Source organism: Hevea brasiliensis, chromosome 18, assembly GCF_030052815.1.
Source record: "Hevea brasiliensis isolate MT/VB/25A 57/8 chromosome 18, ASM3005281v1, whole genome shotgun sequence".
Lineage (NCBI taxonomy): Eukaryota > Viridiplantae > Streptophyta > Magnoliopsida > Malpighiales > Euphorbiaceae > Hevea > Hevea brasiliensis.
The window spans coordinates 34,389,303-34,411,018 of NC_079510.1; the positions used below are offsets into that span (position 1 = coordinate 34,389,303).

General features: G+C 30.9%; 3 protein-coding genes across 7 annotated transcripts; all 3 read right to left on the reverse strand.

Annotated features, from left to right (window-relative positions):
* Positions 1–824: 824 nt before the first annotated feature.
* LOC110659194 (gibberellin-regulated protein 14) lies at positions 825–3,040 on the reverse strand. 3 transcript variants are annotated; one of them, XM_058141011.1, is made up of 4 exons: positions 2,228–3,040; positions 2,087–2,119; positions 1,310–1,628; positions 825–1,202 (listed from the first exon to the last, which is right to left on the reverse strand). In XM_058141011.1, exons 1-4 carry the CDS (start codon positions 2,285–2,287, stop codon positions 1,021–1,023), a joined length of 594 nt encoding a protein of 197 aa, XP_057996994.1. In that variant the 5' UTR covers positions 2,288–3,040; the 3' UTR covers positions 825–1,020. The 3 variants fall into 3 exon arrangements, with proteins under 3 accessions (XP_057996994.1, XP_057996993.1, XP_021672752.1); XM_058141010.1 differs by having other exon boundaries at positions 1,310–1,631; XM_021817060.2 differs by having other exon boundaries at positions 1,310–1,682.
* Positions 3,041–3,158: 118 nt separating this feature from the next.
* LOC110659226 (uncharacterized) lies at positions 3,159–6,311 on the reverse strand. Its single transcript, XM_021817085.2, has 4 exons — positions 5,889–6,311; positions 5,307–5,360; positions 4,191–4,250; positions 3,159–3,515 (listed from the first exon to the last, which is right to left on the reverse strand). The coding sequence occupies exons 1-4, from the start codon at positions 6,222–6,224 to the stop codon at positions 3,387–3,389; spliced, it is 579 nt and encodes a 192-aa protein (XP_021672777.2). The 5' UTR covers positions 6,225–6,311; the 3' UTR covers positions 3,159–3,386.
* A 2,142-nt stretch (positions 6,312–8,453) lies between these two features.
* On the reverse strand, positions 8,454–14,731 carry LOC110659227 (uncharacterized). Of its 3 annotated transcripts, none has more exons than XM_021817089.2 (10): positions 14,481–14,731; positions 14,243–14,350; positions 13,507–13,665; positions 12,992–13,069; positions 12,015–12,110; positions 10,598–10,690; positions 10,366–10,509; positions 9,626–9,733; positions 8,869–8,920; positions 8,454–8,767 (listed from the first exon to the last, which is right to left on the reverse strand). In XM_021817089.2, exons 2-10 carry the CDS (start codon positions 14,339–14,341, stop codon positions 8,733–8,735), a joined length of 864 nt encoding a protein of 287 aa, XP_021672781.2. In that variant the 5' UTR covers positions 14,342–14,350; positions 14,481–14,731; the 3' UTR covers positions 8,454–8,732. The 3 variants fall into 3 exon arrangements, with proteins under 3 accessions (XP_021672781.2, XP_021672778.2, XP_021672780.2); XM_021817086.2 differs by having other exon boundaries at positions 14,457–14,730; XM_021817088.2 differs by having other exon boundaries at positions 14,243–14,359; positions 14,457–14,730.
* Between the last annotated feature and the right edge of the window lie 6,985 nt (positions 14,732–21,716).

Sequence of the window (21,716 nt, forward strand, 5' to 3'; positions counted from 1 at the left end):
ATGATTATGGGCCAATAACGGGAATTGAATCCACGCATGGTGAATTCACAATCCTCTGCCTTGATCCACTTGGCTACGTCCGCCCCTAATATTATACTCTATTTCAAAATTAAATAAAATATTAGAAGATACAAGAATTTTTAGTTCTAACATTTAATAATAAATTTTATCTTTCTATAAGATCTTATAAGATACAATTACAAAAATACAAAAGATAAAAATTAATATTACAATATTTATACAAGATCTCATTCGGATCAGGTCGTCCATAACAACGTATCCAAAATTCAAACCAACAAGTGTCATAACAGAGTACCTACGACCAGGAGCGCTGGTTTACCCCTGCTTCCTCCACCGCCGCCGCCGCCGCCTGTAAGATTCTATGTTTCACCTTCTCCTCTTTCTACCCAATTAGATGTTACATGGATCCTGCGAATGTTCAAGGTCGTGGACGAAGACGTTACTGGATTGTTTCCGAGGAATGTTAGTGTTTATGTTAGAGATGGGCAATTTGATACTAATAATTGGAGATTTGTTAGAACTCAAGAGAACAATAGGACATATTTAGTTGCCTTCTATGGAGGTGGATTTGGACAAGTTGAAGTTCATGGCAATATTGTTAATGTCCCGTATAACGGAGGAGTGGCATTACTTGCTGATGTATATTTCTTTGTGGCTCAAATTAGTGGGATTGGTTTCAGGTTTGCGTTTTTGTACTAACTGTTACTTGCTACTACTTCCAATTAAGAGTCTAGTTTCTTGCACTTCTACTTTTGCTATTTCTCAGCAGAAATTCTGATCTTGTGTGTTGATTTCTATAAAAATTGAAGAAGCAAAAGTTCTTTATTAACGATAATGTCCCATGAAACAGTGATATGGTTACATGTAGAATTCAAGACAGTGAGCTAATTACATGCTAAAATGAACAAATTAATAGAGAAATTATTCAGTTCTGATCATGTAAAATTATTATTATTATTATTATGGTCCAACAGAGGCGAGGGTTTGGATTCGATTGATTCAAGGGCAATCAACCTTTTTGCCATGGAGAATGACATAATCCCAGTTGTCGCACTTTTCCAGGTTACCAGAAGTTCCTGGAGGAACACATTTGCACTTGGCGCAGCATTCTGTGCATGCTCTCATGCAGGGCCTCTTCCTACGATGAGTCTTGCACCGCTTTTCGCAGAGATTGACGCAGCCTGCATAAAAACCATATGACGCATGTAAAGCAAGAAAATGTGGGTAATTATCTAATTGATATGGAAGAACTTTGGTTGTTCTTTCCATCGTAGGAGTGAGTAATTACCATGCTCCACTGGAGAAGGTGCCTTTGATGGGGAGGTACCGTAATGGACTGGGGGAACTTTGCTTGGGGAAGGAGCTGGAACCTTCTTTGAAGGCTGAGGAGCCTTCTCCGGGGCGTTAGACTTTTTTGGGGCTGGTGCTTTCTCTGGGGGATAAGGTGCCTTTGATGGAGGACCAGTGTAATGGACTGGGGGAACTTTGCTTGGGGAAGGAGCTGGAACCTTCTTTGGGGGCTGAGGAGCCTTCTCTGGGGCATTAGACTTCGCTGGGGCTGGTGCTTTCTGTGGGGGATGATGAGAATTCTCCGGAGGATAAGGAGCCTTCTGTGGAGCATGGTGATCATAAGACTTCACTGGGGCAGGGGCAGGGGCTTTCTAAGAATGCAAAAATCAAAGTTCAAAAGAATTTGTTGTCTGGTTAACTTGAATGCTTGGTAGACCTCATTTGGAACAACAATAAAGAGAAAACATGATCTATAGGCGAACTGATTTTAATTAATTACAATTATAATACAAAATTCTTCCAAGGCTTTGAATGGATTCAAAAGTCAGAATATGATGGCAATTATATATACTTCATCTTGTTAACAGTAAGCATGATGGATTAGTTTTGATAAGTCACATTTAGTCCTCAAAATTTCAGGATAAATACAGTGATTTTATCTCTTGATCATTACGGACCCGATCTAGATAAGAATTTCTAGCCAAATGTAATTTTCAAAAATGCTGCATTCATTATTAGCCAAAAAAAAAAAATGAAACCCGTATTCACAAATTACCTCTTGGAAGATTTCCTCCTCAGTGGAAATAACCTATGAAGCAAGAAATACACGGTTAGAAAGAAAACAATATTGCAAAAAAATTTGCAAGTAAAAAAGAAAGAGAAAGTGGAAGGAGGAAGAAGAGAAGCAATAGAATACCCTGGTAGTGACAAGAAGGAAACAAGCAAACAAGAAAAGCAAGTTAGCTTTGAAAGCCATTGCAATGCACAATGAGGTTTAGTAGCTTTTGCTCACGAGATAGTAAGGGCGCAGAGGGGATGGTATATATAGAGAAGCTGGCCAACTAAAGAAACAATGATTTGAAAGGTGGCAATGTTACAATTAAATCACCAAATCAACTTCCCCAGATGAACTGATCTAAGTACGATCTTAAGGTTTGAAGTCACTTGGCTCAGTGGCACAGTGTCTATTATAATAATGCACCGATGATCAAGATTTTCCATGTGCTAACAACTTGAATTCCAGCATATTCTGGGTCCTCGTTCAGGTTTATCCTGGCCTGGTTTGCACAATAGAAAAATAACCAGTAGTTCCAAAAATGATATTGTACTTGCAGAACCACCTTGTGATTGGCAAACCAACTGGCGTAGTTAATATTACCCTAGGTCAACTCGCTTAAAATTATTATAAGATTCATTTGGAAGCTCCGTTTATGGAAGCTTAGATCAAATCTTCACCTGTCAAGATATCACCTGATACACTGGTCTTCTGAGAGATAAGATCTGATAGGTCATGGGAGTTCAATTTGGCTATAAAGAATTCCTCGTTGCCTGAACTGAGGTTATTCATCTTTCCTTTCTCTGAATGAATATTGATTGTGCAATGCATCTCAGTGCTATAAAAAATTCACTTGCCAATTATGTCTTATCATAGATGCTCATTAGTGCATTAATGAAAGTTTTCCCCTTCTTTGTTCCCTTTTTTTTTTTTTTTTGGTAAATTGACTCTGACTAGAACTTGAACTCAAACCTTATAACGCTTGAGACTACTCAAGTACTACTGAGTTAAAACTCATTGGTTCTTTCTTTGTTTCTAATATTGCATAACTAATAGCAAAAAGAAGAAGGACTCGAGCAGAAACATACTAAACTTGAAATTTCCAGGAAATTGGAAAACAGTTTTAAACAGAATGACATCAATCAAAGTTAATTCAAGCACAGCCTAGAAGATGAAATGTTCAGTAATGGTATACAGTTTACTTCCAAGCATACACATCTAGAATACAAGGAATTTTGAGAAAATAGAATGTAGAAGGTACAAAAATTTATCTTTTTCCTGCTTATAAAAATTGCATGATCTATACAAAGGCATCCTCCTCATCCACAAAACTCAAATTCAAAGTCTGTAACTTGAAACCTGAACCCTGTATGAGCTCAACCAAACTAGAAGCCACTCCTGTAGCTTGTACAGTTGTTTGTTTTGTTAACTGAAAAGTAGGAAAAAGAAGAAGAAAACAATTAAGGTTATTTATATGCATCAGATATAGTGTTGACAACTCTAAATTGAGTATAGAGAGACCAGAGCAAACCAAAGTACATAAAACTAAACATTTACGTTAGATCTGGCAAACTATTCACTGTAAATAAACCCTCGAATGACTTAAGGGATAAAACAAAATACTGGATAATTGATTGACCAATTTCCGCATAAGCAAGGTCCATCAAAAAATAAACTTGTGCTTGGATGGAGGAATTTGAAATATGTGATTTGAATTTGATAAAAGTATATATATATATATATATATATATATATGGTTTGTTCAATTGAATAGAATCATGAATATATATTAGACTCATAAATATGGAGATCAAATGTAGATTTGAAATGATTTATAAAATGGTGTTATTTCAAATTCACTCTAAAAAGTTATAAACAAGTAAAATGGTGTTATTTGAAATTTACAATTTATCAATAATTTATACTAAAATTAAATCTAAATCCCTTATTTCAAGTGTTGGTATCCAAACATAGCATAAATTAATTCCTTGCACCTGAAAAGCCCTAGACCAGTCAAAACATCAAAATGTTACAGTAAACTAAACTGAACTGCACTGAAATTTATACTAAAAGATATAATAGGCAAAAAGAAGTTTATACACACCTCAACACTTGCAATACCCTCTAGGACTTGAACTTTCAAATTTGTAATATCATCAATCTCCTACATGAGAAATAAAGCAACATCAACTGCAAAAGTCAAAACTTAAAAAGTTAAAGCAAAACAATTAATCCCTAAGCTAGACAATAAATAAGCCTTCAACCTAAGAGTTTGCACATCTCTACTTGACACCAAGACCAACCATTGAAGACCAAGTCATAACAAAAGAGCAAACATGGCCACAACTCCAATTTTATATAGCTAGCATCCACTTCTTTGAGAAAATAGACATTCTATATCATTCATTAGAAAAGCCTATATGGCACTTCTTGAGAAAATTCCAGCCTCAAACTGAGCATTGATGTTATCTTTCACATATACTTGGGCATTTCCTTATCCTTTGGAATTCAACACTTACAAAAAATGCTAGCCCTAAATGTCCCCATGTACAATGTCAAGAAAAAGATTATCTATCAACAGTTACGAAAAATTTAGGCAAAGATGATATCAATTATTTTATTTCCAATAGTTACCTACCATTCATCTTTCGTCCTTTGATCTTTTGACATTTTCCAGTTTGCAGAAATGTATCCAACACAAGCCTTTAACCACACTCATTTAGTCAACAACGCTCATTTAGTCAATTGTTAGGATCTTCTTCCAACAAGATGAAATAGGTAGCCTACTTCATTACACATCTTAAACATTTTTGTCTATATTATACAAGCTTTAGAGTCAAATATAACTCTATTCAGTTATGATTTAATATTTAATGTAGGATGTGCAAGCTTCCAATTCAAACCTAGAAAGCAGTTCCAGTCAGCTTGAAGTCATCTAATTAATCTTCCTTCCCCTCCTCCAATCAACCCTTTAACATAATCTCATTGCAATCGATTGCATGCCATAATATCATATGAGACAAAGATTTTGCTGATTTCCCTCTACTCTCATGGTAATATTGTCCTCATCATAGAGACCATATTCTATCAGAGGAAGGCATTAATCAAAATGAGAATTCACATGGTAAAAATCCCCAGCATCCCCCATCCTTACGAACCCGAAACTCATTATTGCTCTGACTCAAACAAAAGAAGTAAAAGGTGATAGAAATTTCCATACCTCCAAGGCATTAGTCACTGTAGGAATAGCAGTTTCATTCATTGTTCCCTCTGCCTTCAAACATGCAAAAAAAGTAACATAATCAATGCCAGGAACATTTCAATACCCAATATGAATATAAGAAGCACTGAAGCAGAGTTATTGCTCCATCAGGTTTCAAAACGAGCTTTTTCTCTAAACCTAGTACTTAAACAAGGAAAAACGCAAGAAATCTTGAACCACCATGAATGTATTTAGTAGTGGCACACAGCACTATACTATATTCCATCATGCTCCATAAAAATTTACCAGACATTTGCATAAATGCATAGAAGGGCTTGCAAGTGGTAAAGCGCAGCTACATAGTTCACTTAATGCACCAAATGTGAAAGCGAAATTATACTCTGTTCTATTGAATTCAAGAAGTCTTCAACTCATCAATCATCATAACGACTATAAGTGCATATAATCAATAAGGGGGGAAAACAGTACATGGGTTAGGCATCATCTACACAGAGACATAAAAACAAAGCCAATCAGAAAAGCTCGAGACTCATAATAAGAGTAGAGAGAGCAATAGCAGACAATAAAAATTGCAAGTACCTGAAAGAACATGGTAAGAGTGTCAGAAGGAGAGACAGGGACAGACACAGTTTGCTGTTCAGGTCCTTCTTGTACTGGTTCTTGCTCTTGTTCTTGAGGTTGCGGTTGTTCTTCTTCTGGTATTTGAGTTTCCTCTTCAACTGACCTTAATTTCGTAACATGTGAAAAAGAAATCTTACTCTTGGCGGTTTTCTTCAATGTCAAGTGCCTGAAAGAATTGGGAAATCCATGGGATTGGAAATGAAGGCTTGGAAGGGGAAGGGGAAGGGGAAGAAAATGAGAGGGAACTCTGAGAGAATTGGGTGTGGAAATAGAGAGGGATGAGAGTGTGGCCATATCTGTTTGATAGGCGAGAGAGAGACTGCTGAGAGCTTTTAGTTTACTGTTTTCCTTCCTCCCTCCCTCCCTCCCTATCTAAACAGCCGAGAGGGTTTGCCTAGTATGGTGATGCTCGGACCGTATTAATTCTACAACCAATTAATTCTACAACCAATCAGAGCCATCGCAAATTTATTAATTTTAATTTTATTAATTCTATAACATTCTTGCAAATTATTAATTTTTAATCAATTCTTAAATTTTACAAATATATTAAAATAATGCAGATTTTTTTCTATAAAAATGGGTGAAAACTCTGTAAAATATTAAATAATGCATCATAAATTCCATAGCAAAAATAAGTTTTATATTGCATTATTAAGAAAAGGGGGAATTATAAAAAAAATTATCATGTGATTTTGAGTATTTTTAATTAGGGTTTTTGAGGTTAATTTTTTATGTTCGATGAAAAGGTTTATCGAGGTGATTCACAATTAGTAAAGAGGAGAAATTATCTAAATATTATTAGGATAAATTATAATTTATTTTTTAAAATTTAATAAATATATATATGTATATATATTAATCTATGTATTTTTAAAATTTATCTTATTTTAATAAACTTACATATTTATTAATACCTAGATATATATAAACGCAAAAGTGTTCAAATTAGTTTTTTTAGTTATAAAATAGTATAATATAATAATAAATTTTCTAATTAAATTTTTTTAATTCAAATATATAATATAACTAGAATATTGATAAAATAAAATGATAATATTATAATTAAAATAATAAATATTATAAAATATGGAGACTATTTTATAATAAAATTTAGATTATAAATTATAATATTATTTTGATATTTTAAGTATAATTAATGATAAATTAGATGAATAAATTAATTTGTAGATTTATTTAAATGTCAAAAGCTAAATAGAATAGTTTTAAAAATATAAACACTAATATATAAATTTCACTAAATTTTAAAGATTAAATTGTATTATACTCTTAACTTTTTTAACAGCGCCTTGATGATTTTGTCTCTTTATTAATAGAACTAAAGTTTAAATTATCTCTTTGTCATAAACTTAACCTTATGATCTTATCTAACGAATGCTATGAATCATAGGATAGTAAATTATAATTTCTCCTTAAAATAATGTATAAATTATTTTACATATGTAATCAGGGATCAAATGGAAATAGGGGGAGGAGGGTATGCCATTTTGCTATAGTAGTTTGCTAATTTCATTTTATACATGTACAATCAATTAATGGTTAAGTGTTGGATGAGATATACATTTAAAATTTTAAATTATAAAGATATTTAATAAAAGAATTTTCTGAAAATAAAATATTATATCTAAAAAAAATACTCAATGTAAGGCTCCTCACGTTTATCGCTATAATCATAATATATGTATAATTACCAAATTTCAATGAAAAAAATAAGTTGTACTATTAGATTATTATTATTTTATTTGAAGTTTTCAGTTAAAAAAAATATTAATGATTTATATTGTATTTTGAACGGTCAAACAGTCCATCATAACTACATGAAACAAAAATAAAAATAAAACCCCAGCATAAAGAAATAGAACTTTCAATAATATGAGAATAAGACTCTAATATTTAGAAAAGAATCTTATATTTGTTCTTAATAGAAATAAATTTGAGAATATAAACTCAGATATATTTCAACAGACATAGATTTAGGAATTTATTTATTAAAAAAAAATAAAAAAAACCCTCAATCTAGAAGTAGCCACTGATGAGAAAACTCACTGTGATTGTCCAAAGAAGAAATCTAAAACGGAAAGAAAAAGAAAAGAAAATAATGAAGAAAAATGAAAAAAGGTAAAGTTTCTAATTATTAATGTACATAATCTTAACCTTGCTTTTGTAGAGTAACTTATCATTTAATTAAAACTGACTGCTTATTATTTTAAGTTAAAATTTTAAATTTATTTTAATTAAATTTATTTTAAATTTAAGGGCTTAATTATATTATCAAACCCCCTCTAAATAAATCTCAAGCTATTTGCGAAGTACGAATTTCACGTTTCACCAGTGCAATTTAGGTCCTCAACTATATAAATTGAAAGATGCATAGAACCCAATAGAAGAATGGACACTAAATACCCAAAACTCAACAAGATCAGGTGCTAAAGCTCATTGATGGTTATATATATATGTCAAATCTGAAGTCATCATAAAACCAACCAAAACTTCACAAAAGAGTTGCCACTTAACGTTCCATCTGATATGGTATTCATAGTTTCATCATTCGATACATAACCGTGCATGCAGACAAGTGAAATTATGTCTACTACTATAAATCGTCACCAGAATGTCTTCTTCCATGCTCAGGGCAGTTTAGCTGATCTAAATATACTTCATTTTCAGTTACTGAGTAATCAAAAGATTCTATTCCAAACCACTAAGTTTCAAAATCTACAGCACTGATATTACTATCTACAATTTAGCAATATATGTCTCAGCTGGCTCCTAAGATTCAAGTTACTTTCTGGCGCAATCCTCCTCAATTTGCCCATCTGCATATAAAAAACGGGTATAGTCTGTTATGCTGGAGCAAAGACATGAAACACAACAAACCTTTAAGCCATAAAAACAAATACAGCCTGAAGATCCTTACCCTTGAGATTAACAGCCAGGTTTGCTTGCGTATCAGCTTCAGAGTTCAACTCCTATAGAAAGAAAAGGATGTCATTAGCAAACAAGCCAGTATAGCATAATACAAGACTTTCAAATAGACAAATCATAGGCACCAGGACTACATACAAGCAGCCTATTCAAATAAATCTGCTACTACTAAAGAGTCATTGATCACAGACAATTAAAATATAGTACATATACAGGTCATCCCCAGTGAAGCAACAGGTGCACTTGAGTTTGATAAGCCACATGGGCACACAGTTCAAAAAAATCAAAATACTGACTGCATGATTCATTATTGGGATAGATCTTTCAGAAAACTATAGGTAACAATCCTTGCAAAGTCCAAAATGCAGCATGGTTACTAAAGTAACTGCCAAATGCATAAAAGGACAGCAGAACCAATTATCTGTAGATGCGAGTCATGCATTGAACACATAGATCCTTCTGCCAACAAAACAAAAAAAAAACAAAAAAAACCAACAGCAGAAATAAACATGAGGAGAAGAGTATAAACTGACATGCATTTGTTTTTCAAAATGAATATAAGTTTGATAACACAATAGCGAAAAGAGAAATCAGGGATAATCAGCTATTTTAATCAAAGAACCTACAACCATTAGGAGAAAAGGAGGAAAAATAAAGCTAAGACATTTTAAGGAATGCTGATATCTGCATATCTAAAACAACTTATTTGTATTTTGTAAATATATACAAGACGTGTTATCTGCACCTACCCTGAGAACATGTTCAATATGAAATGATATAAATTTATTCTTGAGCTCATTAGCCTCTTTACACAAGCCAGCCAGATTCTGGTTTTTGATTTTCCATAGACCCTGAATCTGTATCCAAGCATGAGCACAAGTATAAGAACAAGAATAACAAAAAACAAAGAAACATTTACTGGTGAAGTAAACTACTGAGAAAGTTACATACATAATCAAATAGTAAACTGAGAGTGAATTATTCAATCAGAAATTTTTATAAACAAAATAAGCATTGCAATGACTTTGTTGCCGTATATTAATAACATGCTCAAGCTGTAAACAAATGAGCATAAATAACCATTAACTATCATGTTTCTACTCAAGCCTTAGTTGCAGAATTTGACCTTTCAGCTGTTTGAATGAATAAATAATAAGGGAACTCCCACAATTGATTGACAATAAACCCTATAAGAACCAATTGAAATTGGGTATCTCAGTGTAATAGAATTGAAAGACTCTGTAGCATCATTTCTCATTCTTTCAATTTTTGTTTATCTTAATTGCTTATTCACTTTTTCACACACAATCAATTGATTCTTGTTTTTACTTTTACAATTCTTTTTGAAAACATGCACAAACAAGAAATAATTTCACAAGGGCAAGCTCATATTTTTCTCTGCTTTTGAAAACATAAATCACATATCCTCAAGTATAATTTCAATATATTTTTTAAAGAAAGCCAGTATTACAGGATTAAAACATCAAACCTGCATGCAGACAAGATTTGAGTCTCCTCGGACACGAATATGTTTGAACCCTTTCCTAAGTGCATGCTTCAGTCCTAAAATGACAGCTCGATATTCAGCAACATTATTTGTTGCAGTGCCCAATCCCTCACGAAGTCGACAGACCTACCCAAAGTCAGAGTTAGAAAGATGTATAATTTGAATATTTTAGGGCAACCTTAGAAGTTGAAATCTAATTCAAGTAACTGCATACCATGCTTCCATCTTCAGCATGCAAAACAGCTCCAGCACCAGCTGGGCCAGGATTTCCTTTTGAAGCACCATCAAACGCAAGAATGCAGGAGGACTAGGCATAGAAATGTTTGAGCTTTAATTTCACCATAGGCATTCAAGAATAATATCCCATTCAATAAACATGACTTGAACAAAAACTAGATACATCACTGTGCATCAAAATTGAGATAAATGGCTAACTGCATTCATGCTAGAAGTATACTATATACCATCATGCACATCAGTTGTCCAACAAAATTTATTCCATGGAAAAATTTCATACCCATAGCCAATAAGCCAGTCATATTATTGACACATTTGGCACTTGTCTGCATCCTTTGGCATGATTGAAAGCTATCTATGGTAATTTATTTTCAAATGTTCAGGACTGCAAAATGACGCATCTAATGGAAGATGTAAGTGTATTAGCACAAAAAAATCTAAGAATAAAAAAAGCACTTGCGATGAATTTAACAGACATTACCATGGGTAAATCACAAAAATTAGTGCCAAAAAAAAAAAGAATTTTTGATATTTTTTCCATAAAGAACATGAATTGACTAAACAAACCACAACATCACACATCAGATTCTAGGGAACTGAGTGCACAGAATGCCCTTCATGGCTTCATCAATCATTGGCAAAGCTAGAAAATTCTTTTCTTGGGTCAACATATAAAAAATAAATAACAAATTATTACTAAAAAATATCAAAAACATAATACTCATATTTTACTATCGGAATCAACAAGGTCTAAGGCCTTGAAAACAATTAAGAATTAAATCATTATTAATGCTATCAAATACATCTCTCTTTATATAAATAACTAAACAGTCATTCATCAATTGATCTTATAGGCAATTGTGCATTTTGTGTTAAAAAGTTCGTTCCATAGTTGCCAACAAGTAGAATAAGTACTAGTTTTAGAAGTAAATAAACATGTGAATACACAACATATTTTTTCATTTCACTAGTTTTAACTTTTATCAAAAAGTGGGTTCAATAATTGAATTCATTATTCGGTTGATTCATACACACACATAATAAAAAACAAGGTCAATTGACCCCCCATTTTACAAGCTACATCTGCCACTGTCATCAGTACATTATAAGGTTTCTAAAAGCATAAACCAAGAATAGAAGAAAACTATCATCTCATAAATACTGGAAAAGAGGTCATCTAAAAGACTAAGATATGCTCCAGATGGAAAACAAATATTTAGGCATCTTTCACAAATATATGAAATAAAAATCTTATATGATACAAGCTCATGAAAGGACAAACATGTAATAGGCAATTAGATTAAGAAATACAGCTAAATATGCAATTATAAAATTAAATATTTTATGTATCTAGATAGTACAAGAGAGAACACTTCATTGGAACATTAACTTACACAAATAGAAGACATCACTTTAGTTTCAAGATGATTATCAAATTTCAGATGCAATTTCTGAGGAGTTGTTGAAATTGAAGCTGATCCAATCACTTCCTGCAAAACAATAAGAGGTATACAGCAAATCAAGCAGCTAACACTACAGTGTCAAATGCTCCAGATAATCCCTCCAAAACTATACAAATAGATATCTTAAGACAACAAGTCATACAACTAGAAGAAATCACTTAGTTTCAACAGAATCATCCAATTTCAAATGCCTCTGCGAATCTGTTGAGTTAAAGTTTATTCAACTAGTTCCTCCAAAACAATAAGATGTAAAAATAAAACAATTTGTTACAGCATATAAAAAACAGAAGTACAAGTCTCCAAATCTCAGTGTCAGCAAAAAAATGAAAAGAAAAGAAAAGAAAAAAAAAGAAAAGAAAAAAGAAAGAGAGAACATCCCCCAAAGATTTCACATGCATCATATACCAAATCTAACCACTTTTAAAGAAATGAAAAAAAGGCGAGGAACAGGAAATAAAAATCCAAATCTTCAACAAGTTATTAAGCTACAAATGATGATCAAATTGATAGTTTACGATTTGGGTTTGTAAAGAGAGAAATGAAAAGGCTGAAACCAAAACTTATGATATCAAAAGAAGATGAAAAGCCAAAACTGAGAAATTGAATGTAACATCCATCTCTTAAGTTTTAGTTTAAATACCAAAATCCAAAACTAATAATATCAAATTTAGATCATTTCATTTCAATCGCCTGCCCATCCATTCTAAATGCAACCTTAAGTTAAAAGGTCATCGCAGTAGTAAAATTACTACACCCCAATAAACTGAGAATCCATTTTTTTCTAGTTTAAGATTTAACTTCAATCTGCCTCCAAGTTCCGACTGCAGTACTATGTATTATGTTTGCATAGCCTTTTATTTCATTCAACCAGTAATTCAAAATGATTCAAATGTAAAGTTTAAACTTACCACTGAACCCCGCACTTCTTGAAATCTCTTTGGCTGAGAAACCTTGTGCACTGCTTTTCCTCCAGAAGAAGCTGGTTGCTGAAAGCATAAAAATAGCACCAAATATTTAATAGTTAGTGAACTCATTTATAAAACAAAGCAGACAGCTCAGTGCACTTGCACAAATTAAAGAAAAAAAAATTGTGTGGCATAATCTCAATGGCAACAAGTAGATGTACAATAAGAGAATGGATGTACTCTAAAAAAGCATAGGCAAATCACAGAGTCATAATAAAGTTCAAAAATTACACAATTATGAAGCATGTTGTAAATAAAAATTTTAGTCAATACATTGATCTGACAACCTTTGCTATGTGCACTCACAGGAGAATTGAATTCGCTTTCATAGACCATGACAATGCAATGTCTTTCACTTCTTTTTCTTTTTTTTTTTTTTTTTTGGGGAAAGGGGAGGAGGTGTGGGGGGGAGGCTGTGGGAGAAACACAAGGGAGACCTAATATGAAGTTAAATTAACCTGAAAAGGGCAAGGAACAAGTTTTCCAAAAAGATCACTTTGAACATCAGTAGCATAGATAGAATAGGTAGCATTCTTAAGCCCTTGAGAGACTAGATACTCCTCAGCTTCCTTAGGCAAACCATACCCCTTGAACACACTAACAGAAGGATTGCACACCTAAAAGCAAAACAAAAATACGCACATTGATTATCATAAAAGGAAAATGCACATAGTGAATAAATGATAGAGCATTAGCATGGCTGAACAAAAGAGGCAGACAATATAAACTCATTGCCAATGAAACAAATAAAGCAATATATTGGTATGATAAGAATTAGAAAAAGTGGTGCCCAGTACAGACACAACAGCAGTGGAAACAAAATATAGCTGGAATATTTTTAAGCAATTGACCAAAATCTGCAAGGCATTAACTCGGTAAGTAAACTTTAAAAAGAGATGTTTCAAGATGATCAACTATCCTCAATTCAAACAAAGCCAGAACTTTATTTAATGAGCCACAAAATTAAGCAAAGTACTGAATGTAGCAGTTTTACAGACGAGATCTTCTATATTCAAATTACACAAATAAGTTAAGGCCCCATTACCCATTCCATTAGAAATTGAATGTAACAAAGGGTTTATTTTTCCAACTGGAGAAAATCCAAATAATCAATCATTTTGAATAATCGATTAAACAATTAAAATCCACACATAAAATAGCAAACCAGAATTGAAAAAGAAAGAAAATAATTACAGAAGATCCAGCTTGAGCTTGGCAGTCCTTTAAGTTCTTATATATGCCAACAACATCACCTTTCCTTACAACGTAAAAAGCATCTTTCTCTTCCTCCATGTTAGAGAGCTGCAAACACTAAGAACCCATTAGGGTTTTTGAACTACATAAATACAATGCATTTGGGGTAAAAATCATAAACAGAACGAAACCAAGATTAGTGTGAGATAGACACCCTAATAAACAGAAAAGGGTAGACCTTTAGCTCGATATAGACGTATAAGCGTAGGAGATACGGAAGGATAACCTGTAGCCTCTGTGTAGTGTAGTATCTATCAAATCTATTCAAAGAAGAAGTGGAAAAGACATCAATTGTTTGGGCTTTGGCGGGAAAGGTAGAGCGCGATGCAGAAGAAGCACCTCTCGATATCACGCTGCCTACTGCCTACTGGACTTGGGCCAAATAATTAGGAGCCCTTGTCTCTCGCCCATGGAAGTTTGGAGTCGAAGCGGGCGAGTTTTCTCACTGGGCATTTTTTTTTTACATTTATTATAATATAATAAAAAATTATTTTTAAATTTTAATAATATACTTATATTTTATTTCTTAAAAATATAATATTTAATATATAAATACATAAAAATAAATTATTTTTAATAAAAAAATAATAAAATATTATAATAGGATGAATTATAGGAGTAAGGACATAAAGAAAATTTTCTCATTCTCATCTGGCATAATATTAAATTTAGAATTGATTCAAGATATTTAATATAAATTTAATCTCATATAAAAATAAATTTAATAATTATTAAATTAAATATTTATATTAAAATATATATAAACTTAATCAAAGTGTATATATAAAATATATAAATTTATATGCATATATATAATTTTAATTTTATTTTAATATGTTATATATAATTTTAAAATATTTATAAATTAAAAAAATAACGAATCGCATGCAACGTGTATATCCCAAAAAAAAAAATACTAAGAAGTATTACCTAAGGCTTAAATATTTTTTAAATTGAAAAGCATGTAGATTTATTATAGTACTAATTGAAGAAAGATAAAATTAATTATTAACAGACAATTTGAAAATTTCAAATGTTTGAAAATAGGGTTTTTCAATAAAAATAATTAATCATTATGATCAATGAACAATTTGTTTTAATATTTAAAATTTTAATTACAGGTTAATTGGGGCCATAATTAAGTTAATTAGTCAATTCAAATAATTGCGCCTTTAACTTAAAACAAGGATCAATTATTATTTCTAATGGAAAGTAATTTCATATTAAGGCTTTATTGATTTTTTAAAAAATAATTTATATATAAAAATATTTTTTCATGAAAGATATTTTTTTAAAAATATATTTTTTATGATAATATTTTTCTTTATTTAGTAACAATATTAAATTGATAATATATATTTATATCATGCATGTATAAGTGTTTTCATATTTTAATATAATTATCAAAGCTTAAAAATAAAAAATAATTTACTCTTTTTAAAAGAATAAATCATTTTGTTGATCATTTTTTTCAGTGTCTCAAACACTAAAAAATATAAAAAATAATTTCATAAAAAATATTTTTTATGAAACAAATGGAGCTTAAATGTCTCAAATTATTGGAAAATTAAAAGTTGGAGTGCAAAAGTATTTATTATATTCCATTTATGTACATTTTTCTGGTAGATAATGAAATTCATGAAAGAAAGAGGAAAAAGAAACATAAGATATTTGCAATTCGTTTGATGAGTCTGGTTCAGTAGCTAAAGGCATAATTACTAGCTTGGAGTCCCACTCTCTCAATTTCCCATTAAATAAAAAAAAAAAAAAAAAATTGCTTGATAAAAAGACTTGGCTTGGAGGTTGGAAGATATTGCATGGGTGTGTTATTCAGGCAAACATTTCATCCCGCCAACTTTTATTTTCAAATGGGTGTGTTAAATTTTCACTATGTTTATTATTTATGTTTTCTGTACTTATGTTTGGGGATATCTTTAAACTTGCTTTTGCGTATTGAAATTAAGCGTCTGTTTGGTATTGCATTTTGAGGTCTGAAATTATTTTTTTAAATAAAAAATTTATTTTAGATGCTATTAAAAAAATAATTTAAAAAAAATTATTTTGTTTATTTTAGTATTATTATGATTAAAATTTATCAAATTTAATTTTAAATTATTTTTTAATATTCTCTAACTAGTATATATAAAAAGGTAACTTTTTCAATAATAGTTCCAATAATAATACAAAATAGGCGCTAAATATTTTTATAAGATTTTAAAGGGTCATTTTCTCATATCAACCTAAAGCATTTAAAATAAATAATTTTAAAGTTCTTCCCAATGAAGTTGAATTTTAGTTTATAACAAAAAGGAGCTCAAGTGAGTTATGCTATATATATATATATATATTTGTATATAATAACTCATTAGGGAAGATAACGAGTAGGTTTTCGGTAAAAATTATAATATTTGAATTCAAACCTAATTAATATTTTCAAAATATAAATCTAATTAAATTTTATTATTAATTATTTAAACTCATCCCAAACTTAATTATTATTACTCAAAGAATACTTGAACTCATTTAGTTTTATATATTTTAATTAATAATCTATGTAAAAAATATTTTTTATTAATAATTAATATTTCAAAATTTAATAATTTCATAAAATATTTAAATTCTATTTTATTTAAAATAAAAATGCAAAATTTATAAGTATTATTATAAAAATATATATATATTTTATATTTAATTAAATATTTATATAAATATATTCGAGTAATAAATACTTAATATGCAAAATTCAAAACTGACTTGAAACTCGTCACGAACATTATTTTTTGAATTTGAATTCAATTATATACTATATAAATTCATTTTATTAGGGTTCAATTGAATTAAGTACTCGTAAAAATTTGACCATTACCCGTTGTCATCCCTGATCGCATCTGCAAAATAATCTCCCATAGAGAAGGAGCTAAAGGACAGAAATATATATACATACACCAATATATATGTTATACTGGAGATCGAGCAAGTAGGTTTCAAATGTGGAGTGTTGAAATATATAAATGAAAGCAAGTTGGTGCCTTAACAAAATAGAAAATAGTTTCAATGTTAGATGGCAGTCTCTGTATGCAGGTAAACGAATTAGGGTTTTAATCGTCAAGTTGGCCCAGTGGCATTATTCAATTTTAGCTACGTTTCCATATTTATTGTAAATTCCAGATCCACACACATATGTATCATCAATACTCTTAGGCCTATTATTTTTAAATTAATAAAATCGAATTATCATTAACAAAACTTAATTAATAAATAAAGAAATACATGTGATTTTTTAAATTCTCTTTAATATCCAATACTCAACAAAAATTATGCTAAAAAAATATATTTTTTTCCAGTTTTTTTTATTTCTTTTAATCCACCGTTGACAGGACAATAACTTCACTATTACGCATTATTATTTTATAATATGAAAACTTTTATTTTCCCAACATACATATTATTAATTATTTTTTAATTGCATTATTAATTAGTAATTAATTAACTATATTAGGTATGCAACTTGAGATTCTAAAAATGAGGAATCTTGACGTGTCTCTCTTCACTATCCACCATCGTTGACTCTCAAATGAAATTTCAATTTTATAGATCTTTCGAGTTTATAAAAAAATGGTTAGATTTAGGCCACATTTGAGATAACTTTTAAGGTAGATGTAACACCTTAAAATTTTAATATAATTATTTTATATATAAATATTAATATTTTATTATATAAAGTATTATGGAAATTTATTTGAAATTTTTTGAATTTGTAAAATTGAATTTGATTTTCAAAGATAATAAACTTTGTTGATTTTTAAAAAAATTAATTTAAAAATCACATGACAAAATTAAAAATATATTTGGACTCCAAAAATTTTTTTGAATTTTCTGAAAATTTTTTAATATTTTTGGGCCTCGCTTTTGATCTTAAGGCAGAGTAAAAATTTAATTTTGGATATCCTAAATTGAACCGGCTAAATCAATTAGGACTGGATCGGACCGATCGAATCAAACCGGCCCCTTTCTTTTTCTTTTCTCTTCTCCTTCGGCCCCTCGACAGTCCCTCTTTGGCTCCTCATTTCTCTCTCCTCTCTCCTCCCATCGTCGACCAGCAGCAAACCCCTCCTCCCCAGCTTGTCGGAGTGCCACCTGAACACCTCCCCTCATCCGGGCGCCTCTCCAAGATGCAGAAAAATCACGCCAAAGTTCCCCCTTTGGGTAGAGCGACCGTTCATCTTCCTGGTGTGATTTTAGCCGATTCAACCACCGATTGTATCGGGTCCAGTCTCAAACCTCATATACACATCGAGAGTTTTTCATAGACATTAAGATCATAAATTTTTATAGAATGGATTGTCCAATTTTTGCCTGAAAATTTTAGCCTACTTCGATTTTTGAGCTAAATTTCTCACAAACCGGGAGCTCCATGAAGATTCTGAGAGTACCGGCGTGCTCCACTCAACGAGAGTTTCATATTAATATAAATTTCAAAATTTTTCAATACTGAAAATTCGGTGGGTCTCACGGAATTTGCAGTGTTTTTTCGAGTTTCAAATGAGTTTATTTAATTTTGTAACAATTTTATTCTAACCCCTAATGTTGTGGGTTTCGCATAGGTACTTTCATTTCACAGAAATTTGACTGTCACCGAGATCTGCAATTTCGAGCCAGACAGACAAGCTACTAGAGTCGCTTCAGAATTGGGTTGAACTTATAGCATACCCCACCGTTTTTAGACACCTCGAACGCGTTTCAAGTGTCAGAATTAGCGTAGGTAAACTCAAACTCTAAAGATTTAGAATAAAAATCTATAAAATATTCATGGGTAGTCATAAAATTTCAATTCTTTTTGCATTATCTTTATAATATTGTTAACAACCGCGGGACAAAATTTTAGAAATTTTAGAGCTCATTTGAATAATTTTTTTATAAAATGTTAGTTTTAGGGACTAAAATGTAATTTTTTAATTTTGTGAGTATTGCCTATTTTGGAGGGCTCAGAAGGGGCTATATGATGTTGATAAGATGTGAATATGGAAGATGTGATTTACAAGTGTTACTTGGATCATTTTGCAGGTTGAGTAGGTCCTAGGTATAGAGGGAACTCTGTCGAAGTTTTGGCAAAATTTAGGATGTCCTTTAATTCTTTAAAGTTTTGCTTTAAATAAATATTGATAAATTTGTGATATAATTTTTTGGTGAGCTAGGTCAGCCTTCCTCCTCCGCCTAGTCGCTGTAGTGACTTTTGATTAATTGGTGAGTAGATATTGATTTTATTTATAATTTCAATATTATTATATATTCAAGGCATGTCCATGCATTACTTATAAATATATGTGCATAGTTATTTGCTAGGCACCCCTTGTATTGCATTTATATTGATGAAATTACTGTGGTTGTTACTTTATGGCAATCTGGAGCTGCGTGTGTGAGTTGGTATGCATGTGGTGTGTGTATGGATATGGGTAGGACGGGTAAATGAGGCTAGAGCTTGACTCGTTGGGACTCAATCCTTATTATGGATAAGTCGAGGTACGCACTACTCAAGTTGATCTCACTGGCCCTCACATTTGGATATTAAGAGAAAGTCCGATTTTGAGTTGATCTCGCTGACAGAGGTTGAAGCTAAGAGAGCTGTGTAGGGGATCAGCTCCCATATATATATGTGTGTGAGTATGGATTTGATATATGGGTGTGTGAGTGCTCCATATTGCCTTTGGTGTGAATATGACTTGACTCGTTTAAATTGTGTAAAAATGTTGTGTTTCATTCATAGAAATGTACTAGACTTGGATAATTATAGAAATTGTATGTAAAATCAATATCTTACTCTATGAATAAAACGCTCACTCCTGTTCACTATTTTTTTTTTCTAGGCTACAGGAGGGATTTTTTTTGTGACTTACCTGCTTTTTTCCTCGCAAGTCTACTAGGCGGTGTATTTATATTTATATTATGTTATTGATTTAAACTCTAAAACTCCACATGCTAGAAATATTTTATTGATTTGAGGCTGTAAAAGATTATTAATTAAGGTTGTAAACTTAATATTATGCATGTATGGTTGAATGAGATGGACATATGTGTTAGATGAGGGAGTTGAGCTCCCATTTGATTAAACTAAATGATTGTAGATTGTGAGGAAGAGCCGAACTCCCCATATATATATAATGGAATCACAGGTCCGGCGAACTAAAAACTTTCCATTGGATAGTCCAGTTTATAGCCGGACTCTATCCAGTTAATTTCTTAAAAATGGGCTTGGATATGAGCTTTAAGGTTGGGCTAGAGAATAGTTAGGCTTACTACAGGCTTTGGAGACCTTACGCTAACTCAAATCTTAATGCCGGTCCGGCCCAGAATTTAAGTCGTGATGGTAGTATTTAGTATTTTAACTACTTCTCTTATTTATACTATTTGGTAGCATAATATAAAATTTATATATTTCTTATTTATACTATTTAGTAGCATAATATTTATATTAGTATTTAGAGATTAAGGAGTGGTTCATGAAAAGCTAAGACTCATAACTTTTAGAGGTTAAGGGACTGTTTTGACTAAACCAATAAGATTATATTACTGTTTTTACATTTAATAGCTAATCCAACATTTATTTTTACTAAAAACTTCTACTTTAATAACTATATAAATAGCTAACAACTAATAGCTAATAAAATAACTTACAATTATTAAAATAACTAACATTTATTAAAACAGCTAATATTGTCCAACAAGGCCTTAGTATAAAAATTTTTTACTGCCAAACATATAAAATTTATTGTTATAAGTTTATGGTAATAATATATGAATTGCTACATGTCGCTGTTATAAAATTTTAGTCATGGATAATTTGCAATAAAATTGCGGTTGATGCACAAAAAAAAAATTGACGAGAATAATTATTGATGTGAAAAATTTATAATGGTAACAATAATTTCTATCATATTTTTTTTATGTACCATTAATAGCAATTATTTATATTTACTATATGTTAATTTTATTTTAAAAAAAAGTTAATGTCTTTGCAAAATTTTTTTTACTGCTCATTCTAATATTTATTGTTGGGACAATAAATACAAATTTACTTGGAAAAAGGTAAGTAAATCTGATTATTATTGGTATAAAGCCGAGCAAAACTAAAACATCTAAAATAGAAAAAGAGATGGGAACTATCATGTGTAAAATTTAATCAGTAACTGCTTAAAAAAAAAAAAAAAAAGAAAGAAAAGAAAAGGCCAGAAGGGTGAGTGAAGAGAGGGAATGGAAGAGGAAGAAAAGAAATGAGAAAAATCCAGCTTTTTAAGATCAAATGTAGATTATATATAAGTATTTAAGAAATGAGTAAAAAGAAATTTGTCAACTTGAAGGAAGTGGAGCATTATCGTTGCAACCACCTCAAGAGAGACCACAAATGTCTAAATTTAAA

Bases quoted from the DNA above. Each gene is read 5' to 3' on its own strand.
- LOC110659194 (XM_021817060.2), bottom strand. From the start codon at position 2,287: ATGGCTTTCAAAGCTAACTTGCTTTTCTTGTTTGCTTGTTTCCTTCTT. The intron at 2,120-2,227 runs GTATTCTATTGC...CTTGCTTCATAG, and splicing joins TCCTTCTTGTCACTACCAGG to GTTATTTCCACTGAGGAGGA. The intron at 1,683-2,086 runs GTAATTTGTGAA...TTGCATTCTTAG, and splicing joins AGGAGGAAATCTTCCAAGAG to AAAGCCCCTGCCCCTGCCCC.
- LOC110659227 (XM_021817089.2), bottom strand. From the start codon at position 14,341: ATGGAGGAAGAGAAAGATGCTTTTTACGTTGTAAGGAAAGGTGATGTT. The intron at 10,510-10,597 runs GTATGCAGTTAC...GACTTTGGGTAG, and splicing joins ATGCTGAAGATGGAAGCATG to GTCTGTCGACTTCGTGAGGG. The intron at 8,768-8,868 runs GTAAGGATCTTC...TTTTATATGCAG, and splicing joins CCTGGCTGTTAATCTCAAGG to ATGGGCAAATTGAGGAGGAT.
- LOC110659226 (XM_021817085.2), bottom strand. From the start codon at position 6,224: ATGGCCACACTCTCATCCCTCTCTATTTCCACACCCAATTCTCTCAGA. The intron at 5,361-5,888 runs GTACTTGCAATT...GCATGTTTGAAG, and splicing joins CTCTTACCATGTTCTTTCAG to GCAGAGGGAACAATGAATGA. The intron at 3,516-4,190 runs GTGTGTATAAAC...CCTACTTTTCAG, and splicing joins AGGGTATTGCAAGTGTTGAG to TTAACAAAACAAACAACTGT.